The sequence below is a fragment of the Nerophis ophidion genome, linkage group LG16 (genome assembly GCF_033978795.1).
Source record: "Nerophis ophidion isolate RoL-2023_Sa linkage group LG16, RoL_Noph_v1.0, whole genome shotgun sequence".
Taxonomy (NCBI): Eukaryota; Metazoa; Chordata; class Actinopteri; order Syngnathiformes; family Syngnathidae; genus Nerophis; species Nerophis ophidion.
Window position 1 is genome coordinate 14,792,177 of NC_084626.1, and position 14,542 is coordinate 14,806,718.

General features: G+C 45.7%; 1 protein-coding gene across 1 annotated transcript; it reads right to left on the reverse strand.

The window, feature by feature from the left end:
- Positions 1-1,938: 1,938 nt before the first annotated feature.
- LOC133535645 (uncharacterized) lies at positions 1,939-8,249 on the reverse strand. Its single transcript, XM_061875606.1, has 2 exons — positions 6,323-8,249; positions 1,939-2,204 (listed from the first exon to the last, which is right to left on the reverse strand). Exon 1 carries the CDS (start codon positions 7,503-7,505, stop codon positions 6,585-6,587), a length of 921 nt encoding a protein of 306 aa, XP_061731590.1. The 5' UTR covers positions 7,506-8,249; the 3' UTR covers positions 1,939-2,204; positions 6,323-6,584.
- Positions 8,250-14,542: the final 6,293 nt, after the last annotated feature.

Here is a 14,542-nt window from a genome sequence, read left to right on the forward strand (position 1 = left end):
TCCTCGCGCCCCACCTGTCATGTCTCTATTCCCCACACTTTGAGAAATGCTGAATTAGGTCAACATTTTTCGACCCGTATGTACGGTCACCGTGTGCTCGGAGAAGAGGTAGGATTAAATATAAGTTTTACTTCTTAATATTCCTTTTCAGATTTGTTGAAAGGTGCAAATGGAACCATGTGATGTTACTTGACGTAAACATGTCTGTAACAAATACATCAAAACCATAGCTGCGTGTGTAATGACTAACATTTACATAACATTTTGTAGATGGCATTGCATGTCTTGACTTGTTCTATTCTGTCTTTTGAACGTACAAGTCAATGTCTTGTTTTTTAGTGTGAGGTTTAACTGTTGTGTTTATTTTGTGTCATTGTGAAGTTTTTTGTACCTGAAAATCAGATATCCCGGCCCCCCAGACAAATTTTTTTTCCTCTATATCTGCTCCCCAGGTCAAAATAATTGCCGAGTGTGACCGTGTGTGACCGTGTGTGACCGTGTGTGACCGTGTGTGACCGTGTGTGACCGTGTGTCTTGGCTACCACTCTTTACCGCATCTCTCCATGAACCCCGAAAAAAACATCCGACCAGGAGCGTTGGGTTGCAGTGCATTGTGGGTAGGCGAGTCTTGTACATGATCATGTTCTGTCGGTTCATTTGCAAAATAAACCAGAGAGCACAACTCAGCTTTGATACAAAATGAAAGTAAAAATAAGACTGAGAAGATCAAAATAATTGTCAAAGCAGCATCAAAGTTGTTGAAAGAACTATCTTGGTACCGGGTGCAAGCTGTACTACGGAGAGTAGACGTGACGGAGTCATGTTACCACATTCCAACACCCTGTTAATGGTCCGGTGGAATGCCAGAAGTTTGATAGCAACCGAACATGAATTAAAGGGATATATTAAAAATATGAAAACTAAACCACGTATAATTTGTATTCAAGAAACAGGGCTGAAGCCAAAATTTAACTTTATAATAAAAGGATATATAACGATTCGTAAAGATAGGAATGAAGGGTAAAGAGGATGATGTGCCACATTTATTAAAGAAGATGTAGTCACGGGTAAAGAAACAGCAGAACCTTTAGCAAAAAAAATGTGTTAAAGTGCACAGTAATGATAATTTGAGAAATGTGGAAAAACAAAAGAGAGAAAAAACAATGAGTTTAAATATTGGGGAAATGATGGAAGACAACGATAATAGCTTTACCAACACTATGGATATGACATTTTCTTTGAATGAAATGGTTCGAATTTTGAAAAAGGTTAAAAATACGTCACCGGGGAAAGACCTAGCGGGTTATCAAATGATCAAAAACTTAGGTAGCATCGTCAAAGAAGTGGTCTTGAAATGATATGACAGGATATATGAAGAAGGAAAATGACCGGCAGAGGGGAAAATTAGCGGTAACAATTCCAATATGCAAGTCAGGGTAAGACCCGGAAGAGGCAGGAAATTATAAATTTGGGGAAAAGTAATGGAAAAAAAAAAAAGATTAATGAAAGACTAGTATATTATTTAGAGTCAAAAGAAATAATCAAAAAACTAACAAAGTGGTAAATAATGTTCAAGACTGGGGAACGGCTTGAGGTTTAAGATTCTCTGTTGGAAAGACAAAAGTCATACATTTTACAAAGACAAAAGTACCAAACAAGCTCCAAATAAAAACTCTAAGGTGAAAATATAGAAGAGGTACAAGTATTTAAATATTTAGGAATATGGTTTGATAAAAATATGAACTAGTCAACTCACATCAGCAAAATAGATTTGATTAGATTAGATTAGATAGTACTTTATTTATTCCTTCAGGAGTGTTCCTTCCGGAAAATAAAAAAATAGGGGAAAAAGTAAAAAGGTGTTAAATATAATGAGGGCTTTGAGGGGTAATGATTGGGGGGCTGATAGGTTAACGTTGAAAACAATACATGTATATATTTATAACTTTAATTCCATCTGTTATTGATTACGGATGCATTATTTACCAATCTGCTTCAAAAACATGACTTGGGAAAATAGACCGGATCCAGTCACAGGCTTTAAGGTTATGTTGTGGAGCTACTACATCAACCCTAGTGCCAGTATTACAAGTAAAAATGAACGAAAAACCTTTGGACAAGAGGAGAGATCAACTCTCAGCAGTTTATCGGGCAACTTTAAAAGGATCCAAGCAAGGATATCCGACTTGTCCAGTGTTACCAATCTGCCAAGAAAAAGAGAAAACAAAAAAGAATAGTTTTGGGTGGATTATAGGAGACATATGTAATAAAGTTAAAATTGACAATATTAAAGTTAGTCCTACAGTACCAATGCCTGCAATACCACCGTGGATGTTTGATAACCCAAAAGAAAACATGCAATTACTAAAGAATAGAAATTTAAATAGTTACCGGATAGAAAAATGGATTGAGATATGATATATACGGATGCATCAAAAACTATATAAAAAAAAAATAAAGGTAAGAGCTGTAGCAGTTATCCCACAAGGAAACATAGTATTAAATAAAATAATCAGTGATAAACTATCTGTTTTTACGGGGGAATTGGTAGCAATTTATATGGCAGTTAACTGGATAGAGGAAAACAAAGCAAGGAAAGTAGTTGTGTGCTCGCAGTCCAACAATGCATTGATGAGCATAAAAAACATAGCATCAGAAACAAGACAAGATGTGACGCTTGTGTGGCATTGTAATGCCGGATTGGTTCTTCCGGGGATGCGTCGAAGCGATGAACACAACAAGGTAAGTTATAAATGGATTTATTAAATAATAAAAGGCTAGGAACAAAAACACTGCTGTAAAGAGAAAGCAAACCAAAAACAGAAAAACAGTTCCTCAGCATGTGAGCTGGAATCAACAAATGGCTTAGCGTAAAAGCTAGCGAGAATATACATACAAAGATGCAGGTCGAGAGTCGTCACTGTTGCGCGTGGGCAAATTAGGATCCGAGGAAGACTGAACAGAAAAGGCTGGCTTATAAAGGAGGGTGATTAGCTGAAGCAGGTGTGCGGTACGAGTGTAGCAGGTGAACTAATGAGTAACCAGAGTGATGGGCAAAACAGGAAATAAACGGGTCAGACTGAGAATGAAAACAAAAATGGAAATAACAAACACGTGAAGATCTGAGCAGCAGATCGCAACAGTATTCCCCCCCAACAAAAGACAGATACCAGATGTCTCAAAAACACAAACAAAAACTTGAACCCCCTCCCCAAAACCAGAAAGTCCACAAACGAAGGGAGGGCGGAGGGAGGCCACGGTGGAGGGTCGCCAGATCGCATGTCCCCGAATCCACCGAGGACACATCATGTGGCGGCGGCGGGTGGACCGCTGCTGCCGAAAAAGTTTTGGCGGGCGACCTCGAAAAGGCCACATTAGTGGCCGCCTCGCAGGATGAGGTGCCCGGCGAGGCGGACGACCCGGGCACGGCCACATCCGTGGCCGACATGGAGGAGGGAGTATCTGGCGAGGAGGATGACCTCGCAGAGGCCACGCCCGTGGTCGACGTGGTGGACGACGCCTCAGCACCGAAATCCCAGCAGGCTTGGAAGCAGCAGACGAGGGTGCGGGGACTGCAGCCAAAGCAGGCCCGAGTGCAGCTGGCGAGGATGATGCGGGTGCTGCAGCCGAAGGAGTCGTCGGAGGCGGCCTGGGAGCCGCAGGAGTCGTCGGAGGCGGCCTGGGAGCCGCAGGAGTCGTCGGAGGCGGCCTGGGAGCCGCAGGAGTCGTCGGAGGCGGCCTGGGAGCCGCAGGAGTCGTCGGAGGCGGCCTGGGAGCCGCAGGAGTCGTCGGAGGCGGCCTGGGAGCCGCAGGAGTCGTCGGAGGCGGCCTGGGAGCCGCAGGAGTCGTCGGAGGCGGCCTGGGAGCCGCAGGAGTCGTCGGAGGCGGCCTGGGAGCCGCAGGAGTCGTCAGCGTAGAAGCAAACGGCGACGTCGTAGAGGCAGGCGTATTAGTCGTCGGCAGTGCTTGGCGGCGTGGAGCTGGTACCGGCGCTTGGCGGCGTGGAGCTGGTACCGGCGCTTGGCGGCGTGGAGCTGGTACTGGAGTAGGCTCCAGCCCTGTCGACACAGTTGTAGGCTCCAGCCCCGTTGTCGACGTTGGTGTGGGCTCCAGCCCCGTCGTCGACACTGGTGCTGGAGTAGGCTCCAGCTCTGGAGCTGGTACTGGAGTGGGCTCCAGCTCTGGAGCTGGTACTGGAGTGGGCTCCAGCTCTGGAGCTGGTACTGGAGTGAGATCCAGGCTAAAGTCTGTAACTGGTATGAGAACCAGTTCTGGGTCGGAGGCTGGTGTGAGAACCAGGTGGGAGTCTAGTGCTGGCTTGAGAACCAGGCTAGAAACATTTTCTGGTGTGAAAACCAGGCGAGAGTCTAATTCTGGCTTGAAAACCAGGCGAGAGTCATGTGCTGGTGTGAGAACCAGACTGGGAGCAGTGCAGAACACCGGTGGTGGAGGACGTGCTGGAGGTAATGACCTCGCGAGTCCGAACACCGGTGGAGGAGGTCTACAAGGCCGTTGAGACTTGGCCGGGGGAAAAACAGGTGGAGGAGGTCTACAAGGCCGTTGAGATTTGGCCGGGGGAAAATCAGGTAGAGGAGGTCTACAAGGCCGTTGAGACTTGGCCGGGGGAAAAACAGGTGGAGGAGGTCTACAAGGCCGTTGAGATTTGGCCGGGGGAAAAACAGGTGGAGGAGGTCTACATGGTGGCTGTGGTTTAGAGGGTAGTATCTGTGCTACCTCCGTAGCACAGCTATAGGTCATAGCCCCTTCCTCCAGACGGGGATCCCAGACCCGTTCCCTATGGTCAGGGACTGACCTTAAGGGAGGGTGGTGGGAGGCTTGGAGGCGGGCCGACTCCTCCCCTTTAATTTGTCCAGAATTTCCTTTAGAAAAGGGAGGAAACACCTTGGACTTGGCCGGAGAATGAGGTTTTAAAGGAGGTGTAGGAGAAAAACTAGGTGACTGAGGTTGACTAGAATAATAAGAAAAAATATCCTGATAATTCTGTATCTTGTCATGAATGTTATTGATATTCAAAAAAGGTTGGGAATGAGAATTACTGTCCACAATATAAAAATCTTCTGAAAAAATGTCATCAACAGAGGCCGGTGTTGCGTCACCGGTGGGCGTTCCCCAATTGACGTCATCGCTTGTGTCAGAAAAAGTGTCATGGCAGCTTAAGGAATGATTTGAAAAAAAACAAGCAGGATTACCGGTAATGACGGGTGAATCCTGGACGGGGTGAAACTTGCTGTGTCCATGGGGAGGAATAAGTGGTGCTGGAACATTACTGCCGTGCGGGGGGCCTCTCCACTGGACCCCCCGCCTCTTCGGGGCAGCGCGAACGGCTTCGGAGGGGACTTCAGGCCCACAGTCAAGTCTTTCCTGCTCCCAAGCCACGAGCTCCAACCACAAACCCAAGTCGAAGGGTTCCTCCCGTGGTTTCGACGCGGAAAAACCATTTGATGCTCGGATCCTACTGTGACGCTTGTGTGGCATTGTAATGCCGGATTGGTTCTTCCGGGGATGCGTCGAAGCGATGAACACAACAAGGTAAGTTATAAATGGATTTATTAAATAATAAAAGGCTAGGAACAAAAACACTGCTGTAAAGAGAAAGCAAACCAAAAAACAGAAAAACAGTTCCTCAGCATGTGAGCTGGAATCAACAAATGGCTTAGCGTAAAAGCTAGCGAGAATATACATACAAAGATGCAGGTCGAGAGTCGTCACTGTTGCGCGTGGGCAAATTAGGATCCGAGGAAGACTGAACAGAAAAGGCTGGCTTATAAAGGAGGGTGATTAGCTGAAGCAGGTGTGCGGTACGAGTGTAGCAGGTGAACTAATGAGTAACCAGAGTGATGGGCAAAACAGGAAATAAACGGGTCAGACTGAGAATGAAAACAAAAATGGAAATAACAAACACGTGAAGATCTGAGCAGCAGATCGCAACACAAGATTTAGTTTATGAAATAGTTCAGGCAATCTATAGAATAAATAAAGCGGGAGGTGTGGTAACATTTCTTTGGGTTCCTTGGAAGATATTGTAGGATGGAATTCACAACACATAGGATATAAAGCATTATACACGTATTTAAAAAACATTGGGTTAAATAAAAGAATATAGAGTAGGGATCCATCTTGATCCACACTCCATTTCAACCAGAAGGTTGCTTGGCGGAAACAACCGCCCACCTCCGGAATCAGTCCCCGCCCATTCCCCTTAGGCGCGAAATTCATTTGAGCGAAAGACATTGGAATGAGAGGAGCTCTTTAAAGCTCCTGAGAATCTTAAAAAAGCTTACAGAAAACGAGAAAAACTTACAGCGGGTGCCTGTCGGACATTCACCGTCGTTTTCGATGATTTCCCCTCGGAGCAAGGATTCGATGTCTGGAGTCTTTGGCACAATCAAGCCTTCTCCTCTGCCTGGAACGGCCGTTGACGGACCCGCCAGCTTTAAGGGAGACCAGCGAGCCGGAGATGTAAGTAAATATATGTATATATGTATCGTATACCGCATGTTTTTTTTCTTGTAAAATGAGAATCATTTGACTCACCAGACTGCGATTGTGTTAAAACGATCGCGTTAGGATCTTACGGCAAATCCTCTATAAAACAAAATAATGAATACACACAATATTAAATAATTCGAAGGTTTAAACACACCTCGATAATCATCTTCCAACTTTGTAAGACTGTTTAAGCAAAGTTCATCGTCTTTCACTTCGTCGTCATCGGCTGGTAAAAAAAAAGTATTACAACGTCGTACAAGTGCAATGCTTTTAACGTTTAAATGCTTAAATGGAGTTAAACCAATGTCTAATAACATGGTAAAGCAGAGGTAATGGTGTGTGTGTGTGTGTGTGTGTGTGTGTGTGTGCGTGTGTGTGTGTATGTGTGTGTGTGTGTGTGTGTGCGTGCGTGTGTGTGTGTGTGCGTGCGTGTCCTGTTGATTCAAACGGTCATAAACATTTAAACTGTCAGATGGGAAGTCAGTAAAAACTGAACCCTCCTTTTGTCCCCCAAACTGACCTGTTGATTCAAACGACCGTAAAGACCAGTTGCTACGTGACACTGTGTTCTGCGATAGTTTTTTCCATCTGTTTAAATATGTTTTCGTGAGGTACGGAAGTTGTTTCAGTGCGTACGAATGTGTGTGTGTGTGTGTGTGTGTGTGTGTGTGTGTGTGTGTGTGTGTGTGTGTGTGTGTGTGTGTGTGTGTGTGTGTGTGTGTGTGCGTGCGTGCGTGCGTGCGTGCGTGCGTGCGTGCGTGCGTGCGTGCGTGCGTGCGTGTGTGTGTGTGTGTGTGTGTGCGTGTGTGTGTGCGTGTCCACCAAAAACTTCCCAATCCACGGTAGATAACGATGAAAATATCGAGAAAGGGCTTCCGTCTCTTCTTTCTTTTAGCTGAAAACTGAATACGATTTAGAAACACTCGACTTTTTTGCGGAGCGTCAATGTAAGTTTTATTATTTTTATCAATCGAAACAGGCGTTTCACTAATCATGACCGAATCGAACAAAGTCTTTACGCTAACGTATAAAGCTCCAAATAATGACTAAGACAATGTCTAATAACATGGTAATAACAGTGCGTACGAATGTGTGTGTGTGTGTGTGTGTGTGTGTGTGTGTGTGTGTGTGTGTGTGTGTGTGTGTGTGTGTGTGTGTGTGTGTGTGTGTGTGTGTGTGTGTGTGTGTGTGTGTGTGTGTGTGTGTGTGTGTGTGTGTGTGTGTGTGTGTGTGTGTGTGTGTGTGTGTGTGTGAAGTGCGTGCGTGTCCACATCTCCACACGTAACATTCCCAGCCATCAATACATCGAAATCTGGAAGTTGTTTCAAACGATCGTAAACATTTAAACTATCAAATATATGGTCACATGCTGCTCAGATGACATTGCTTTCTTAAAAAAACTGAACCCTCCTCTGTTCCCTGTCAGGTCTTAACTCCACCCTCTTCCTGGTTTAACCACTCCCACCGCAGGTCTTAACTCTGCCCTCTTTCTGTTTAAAACTCCACCCTCTTCCTGGTTTAACCACTCCCACCGCAGGTCTTAACTCCACCCTCTTCCGGGTAAGCCACACCCACTTGACCTTGACATTTGAACCTGACCTTTGAACCTGATCTTTGACTTTGACCTTTGAACTTGAGGGGTCATAAATCATTAACATTTGACCTTGAGGGGTCATAAATCATTGACCTTTGACCTTGAGGGTCATAAATCATTGTTTTATGGGGGGTCATAAATCACTTTTGACTAAAGGTAGGGACTTAACTTCTCTTATATACATTCATTTACTGACCTTTTTTGTAGTAAAATAGTGAAATGACATCCGTGAATGAGTGATACAACAGTTTTGTAATATGTAATTCATTAATTCAGTCATTATTAGCATACTGAGATGAAGAATATCTTATTTTCAATAAGGTTGAAGTTTTTCCTCTTCTTTGTACTTTATAAGCACTATTAATCTGAACAACCTCTTAAACTGGATCATATCAGTACAATTTTTAACTTCATTACTTAATCCATCAATCCACCCATCTTCTTCCACTTAACCGAGGTCAGGTCACGGGGGCAGCAGCCTAAGCAGGGAAGCCCAGACTTCCCTCTCCCCAGTCACTTTGTCCAGCTCTTCCCAGGGGAACCCAAGGCGTTCCCAGGCCAGCCGGGAGACATAGTCTTCCCAACGTGTCCTGGGTCTTCCCCGTGGCCTCCTACCGGTTGGACGTGCCCTAAATCCTGACCAGATGCCCGAACCACCTCATCTGGATCCTCTCCATGTGGAGTAGCAGCGGCTTTACTTTGAGGTCCCCTCGGATGACAGAGCTTCTCACCCTATCTCTAAGGGAGAGACCCACCACCCAGGCGGAGGAAACTCTTTTGTGCCGCTTGTACTCGTGATCTTGTCCTTTCGGTCATAACCCAAAGCTCATCACCATAGGTGAGGATGGGAACGTAGATCGACCGGTAAATTGAGAGCTTTGCCTCTCGGCTCAGCTCCTTCTTCACCACAACGGATCGATACAGCGTCCGCATTACGATCCGCCTGTCGATCTCACCATCCACTCTTCCCTCACTCGTGAACAAGACTCCGAGGTACTTGAACTCCTCCACTTGGGGCAGGGTCTCCTCCCCAACGCGCAGATGGCACTCCACCCTTTTCCGGGCAAGAACCATGGACTCGGACTTGGAGGTGCTGATTCTCATCCCAGTCGCTTCACATTCGGCTGCGAACCGATCCAGTGAGAACTGAAGATCCTGGCCAGATGAAGCCATCAGGACCACATCATCTGCAAAAAGCAGGAACCTAATCCTGCAGTCACCAAACGCGATCCCCTTAACGCCTTGACTGCGCCTCGAAATTCTGTCCATAAAAGTTATGGACTTGAATCCTGGAAGTCAGAATGAAAGTCTGATGTTCTTACAACAGAGCACTTCAGGGTTTCTTCACAACACGTAACAATAAATAAAAATGAAGCAAGATGCTTCTGGCAACATTTTACTTGCATATTTGACCCCGTTCTTGGAAATACTGGTAGATTTGATTGACATGTGTTGCTTTCTTGACACAGAGCCAGTTCAAAGCAATGTTCTCAAATGTTTAGCAGGGTTAAGGTCCAGTCTCTGGAACGGACATTCCAGAAACCTGCCTGAAACCCTTTGAAAACAGTTTTTATGTGTGTTTAATATTGTTGTCTTGTTGGAAAAGCTGCTTGTGTACAAAGATCAGCCTTTTCACTCTTGATTGGAGGTGAGGCAAAGTCTCATCTGACGTGTAAACTTTTCTCCCAAAACTGCTTTGGGTTCAAGCACTTGGTGGGCTTGAGGTTTGACAGTTTCCACTCTGTCACTAAACATGCTTCCATCCATCCATTTTCTACTGTTTATCCCTTAAAACCGGACAATTCAAGGCATGAGCCGACTACAGCAGTGATGAACAAACAATATGAAAGTAGGTTTGAGGTTCTCGGTCACATGACTAAAGCTACTGACAATTGAAATGTTCTTAGTGAGCCAATGACAAGTACTTTATTGACGGTCCCTTAAAGTAAAGCACTTGTCAGCAGGGACTGACAGACGTGGCATGAGTTTTCAAACAGTCAGCCTGGCTGGATGTTGAATGTCTGTTGAATATCCAACTTGGAACTCATTTGACCTCTGTTTGGCATTTGGAGATCACTCCAGCAGCACTGAGAGCAGTCTGAGTCAAACTACCTTGAGATAAATGTTGCAATTGTCAATGCCAACAAAGAAATGGACTCAAAAAAACGCTATAAAAGTTATGGTAGCTTGATGCTAATATACATTGGCTTTGCTATTGACATGCTACTGATTAGCATTAGCAATTTCTCATGACGTTAACACCCACCAAATGAGTTAATTAAAACTATAACTAAGATAAATGTTAGAATCAGACAGCTGTGTTGGGATGTCGCATGGCTGCAGTTGTGTGTCCCCGAGTATGCAAGAATCCAGGAGAGTTGCGTGGAGGTAAGATGAATTTAATACACAAAAGAAAATAACAAAAGCAAACATAAAGCAGTCGTGCAGATAAACGTTCTCAACATAATATTTATCATCGAGCACTGAGGAGTGCTCGAGTGAAACATAAATAGACTAGTGTGATTGACAGCAGGTGTGAACCGCTGCCAATCAACGAAAAGAGAAAAATAGTGCTCCGTGAATAAAAACAGGAAATACAACAAAATAAGAGCACTGAACCGGAAGTAAATACAAAAACACAAAAAACTAACAGAAATGAAGTGACACATCGTTACAGGACCTCCCCCTCAAGGAACAGATACCAGATGTTCCCTGGGAAAGAAAAAAAAATGGAAAAAAGTCCAAAATGTAAGGGAGGGTGGAGGGAGGATTTGGTGGAGGGTTGCCAAACCTCGTGTCCCCGCAGCCAGCGAGGGAAAGTCAGGTGGCGGCGCCGCGTAGAGCGCCGCTGGAACTGGCGAGGCGGGCGGCCAGGGAACGGCCAAATCACTGGCCGAAAAAGAGGAGAGTGCGCAGGGCACGGCCACATCCACGGCCGACGTAGAAGCGGGCGCGCTGAAGCAGGCCGGGAAGCAGAAGACGTAACCGGCGGCGTGGAAACCGCAGGCGTCATCGGCGGCGTGAAAGCGGCAGATGTCATCGGCGGCGTGAAAGCGGCGGATGTCATCGGCGGCGTGAAAGCGGCGGATGTCATCGGCGGCGTGAAAGCGGCGGATGTCATCGGCGGCGTGAAAGCGGCGGATGTCATCGGCGGCGTGAAAGCGGCGGATGTCATCGGCGGCGTGAAAGCGGCGGATGTCATCGGCGGCGTGAAAGCGGCGGATGTCATCGGCGGCGTGAAAGCGGCAGATGATGACGCCGGGCGAGGAGCAGCAAATGCCGGCCGAGGAGTAGCGGATGCCGGCGGTGACGAAGCCCGGCGTGGTGCTGCTCTTGGCGGTGGAGCCGTGCGTAGTGCTGCTGATGTCAGCGTTGCAGCTGTGCGTGGAGCCGGCGTTGGAACTCGGCGTGGAGCCGGCGTTGGGGCTAGGCGTGGAGCCGGCGTAGGGGCTAGGCGTGGAGCCGGCGTAGGGGCTAGGCGTGGAGCCGGCGTAGGGGCTAGGCGTGGAGCCGGCGTAGGGGCTAGGCGTGGAGCCGGCGTAGGGGCTAGGCGTGGAGCCGGCGTAGGGGCTAGGCGTGGAGCCGGCGTAGGGGCTAGGCGTGGAGCCGGCGTAGGGGCTAGGCGTGGAGCCGGCGTTGGGGCTGTGCGAAAGCCCGCCAGGCACGTAGATGTCTCCGTGGAAGGAGACGCTTGCGAAGATGACAGCAGTGTGTGCCTGGCTGCACCGCAGTGTATTGTGGGCCCCCCTCCACTAGGCGGCTGCCAGAAACCGTCCACACTTGCGGGAAGACATGCCTGCTCGTCGGCGTCCCCCGGTGCGAAAACCAGGGACGGGCGGGAGGAGGCCAGGAAGAGGGACGAAGACACGTCCCGCGCCGAGTCCCAGCAGGAGGACAAAAGTGACCTCACTGTGGGCTCCACTGGAGCTCTCGGCGATCCAAAAAAGAGAGCGGGAGCTGGCAGAAAGAGCAGCCGGGGAGCAGCCGCTGGAAGCTGCGTAGGAGCAGGGAGAAGCAGCTCAGCAGACGACGGGAAGGATGGCGGCGGCGGACGTGCCGGTCGGAGAGCCGCAGTAGGCGACGGAGCCGCAGGAGCCGCGAGACGTGAAGGAGGAGGTGGGCGCGCCGGTCGGTGAGACGTAGCCGGCAGCGTTGCCGAGAGGAAGGATGGCGGCGGAGGACGCGCCGGTCGGTGAGCCGTAGCCGGTAGCGTTGCCGCGGGAGCCGCGAGGCATGCAGGAAGTGGCGGACGTGCTGGTCGGAGAGCCGTAGTCAGCCGTCGAGCCGAGAGGAAAGATGGCGGCGGGGGACGCGCCGGTCGGAGAGCCGAAGCCGGTGGCGTTGCCGCGGGGAGAGGGTCCGCATCTGTTGGCTGGGACCGCACAAACCTGGCCTTCAAGTCCTCCAGGAATTGTGCGGTCCAGAACGTCGGCTGAGGATTGCCGACAGGGATTCTCGCGAGGACACTTTCTTCTGGCTCGATGATACTGTTGGGATGTCGCATGGCTGCAGTTGTGTGTCCCCGAGTATGCAAGAATCCAGGAGAGTTGCGTGGAGGTAAGATGAATTTAATACACAAAAGAAAATAACAAAAGCAAACATAAAGCAGTCGTGCAGATAAACGTTCTCAACATAATATTTATCATCGAGCACTGAGGAGTGCTCGAGTGAAACATAAATAGACTAGTGTGATTGACAGCAGGTGTGAACCGCTGCCAATCAACGAAAAGAGAAAAATAGTGCTCCGTGAATAAAAACAGGAAATACAACAAAATAAGAGCACTGAACCGGAAGTAAATACAAAAACACAAAAAACTAACAGAAATGAAGTGACACATCGTTACAAGCTGGTGCATAATAAATCCAATATTTACAGTATTAACACTTTTTTGGGCGCAACAAAAAACATTATGAATTTACACTACAGCCATCTAGCGTACTGGACTTGCAAATGTAAATAAAGCTACATGTAAATGATGATATGAAAACAAAAAAACAAAGGGTAACGAAAGGACCGCAGTTATCAATAATAATCTTATTTTTAAACGTTGCAATATAAATTTATCACAAACAATCAAAATTATTAACAGACACAAAAGTACCAAAAAGTCGTACTGTTGAGGCTTGGTATTGATTTGGAGGTACTGGAATTTGTTCCGAATCAGTTGAAAAGTGAACAGTACCCATCCCTACCAGCAAGTGTTGTTGTACTGGAAACTAATTTACAAACACAACTTCATCACACACAATACTCCACTATGGAATTGTTCTTATATTAAAATGAGAAACAAATCCATCTTTGTACAGCAATGGTTTGAAAAAGGCATTTGGTCACTGATGCACTTATTGACTGATAAAAATAGTTTATTATTTGAAGATTTCATTAAGTACAACCTGGAACAAGAAAAAAACTCATAACTTAAAATTTTCCATTCTTTCTAAGGCAAAATAAATAATTTGAGAAAAAAACGACGGAATTGACCACTTAAAGTAATATTTTGGATGTTGTTTTGCAATTGAAGACAACACTTGTTCGATCTGTGATAGGAAAACACAATAAACAGTTTATTTTAAGAATGTATGCAAAGTAAATCTCTGTGGGATGATGTACAATATTGGCTTTTGTCTGACACTCCAAACTTTGACTGATGTTGATGTTGTTTTGGGGATGTTAAAAAAGAAAATAAAAAACATTAAAACAAATGTTTAAAACACAATATATATAATACACAAATGTAAGTTTGTAAAAACAAAACCATCCTTTCACAAAAAAAAAAATCTGCCATTTTCTCTCACTTTTATATTGCATAAAGGTCTGGGGACATACATATAAAATAATCACAACACAATCATCATAATACAGAGTAATGACGATAATGAATAAAAATGATTGCAGAGACCCAACAAATGGTTTAAAAAGACACATTTTAAAATTGTATAAAAGACAACTGTTTAAATGATGTATAAAGTAAATAATAATATGCTTCCTGAAGTGGTCCAGAAGATGTTTCAGATGTGAACCAGTACATATGTATATCATATAAAGGTGATAATCTATGGGATTATTAACAATTACAAATACAATATTTCATATAATTAAGTCTAAAATTGTATGATGAATATAGAGGATATATATATATATATATATATATATATATATATGTGTGTGTGTGTGTGTGTGTGTGTATACATACGCACAAAATGTTTATTGCATGTAAAATGTGTGTTGTACTGTTTACTCAGCTTTTTACTCAAATTGTTCTGTCCATTTTTTAATAAAAGTACACAATGTTGCATATTAATGTATGTGCTTGACTGAAAAAAGGATTAATATAAAATATCTAATCTATAAATGTGGAAGCATTTTAAAAAGATTGTTGGAAAAACAACAATGTCACACATGTTATATGTGCTGATGTTGTTAGAAAGTCAAAATGA

Coding starts and splice junctions, on each gene's coding strand:
- LOC133535645 (XM_061875606.1), bottom strand. CDS start 7,505: ATGATTAGTGAAACGCCTGTTTCGATTGATAAAAATAATAAAACTTAC.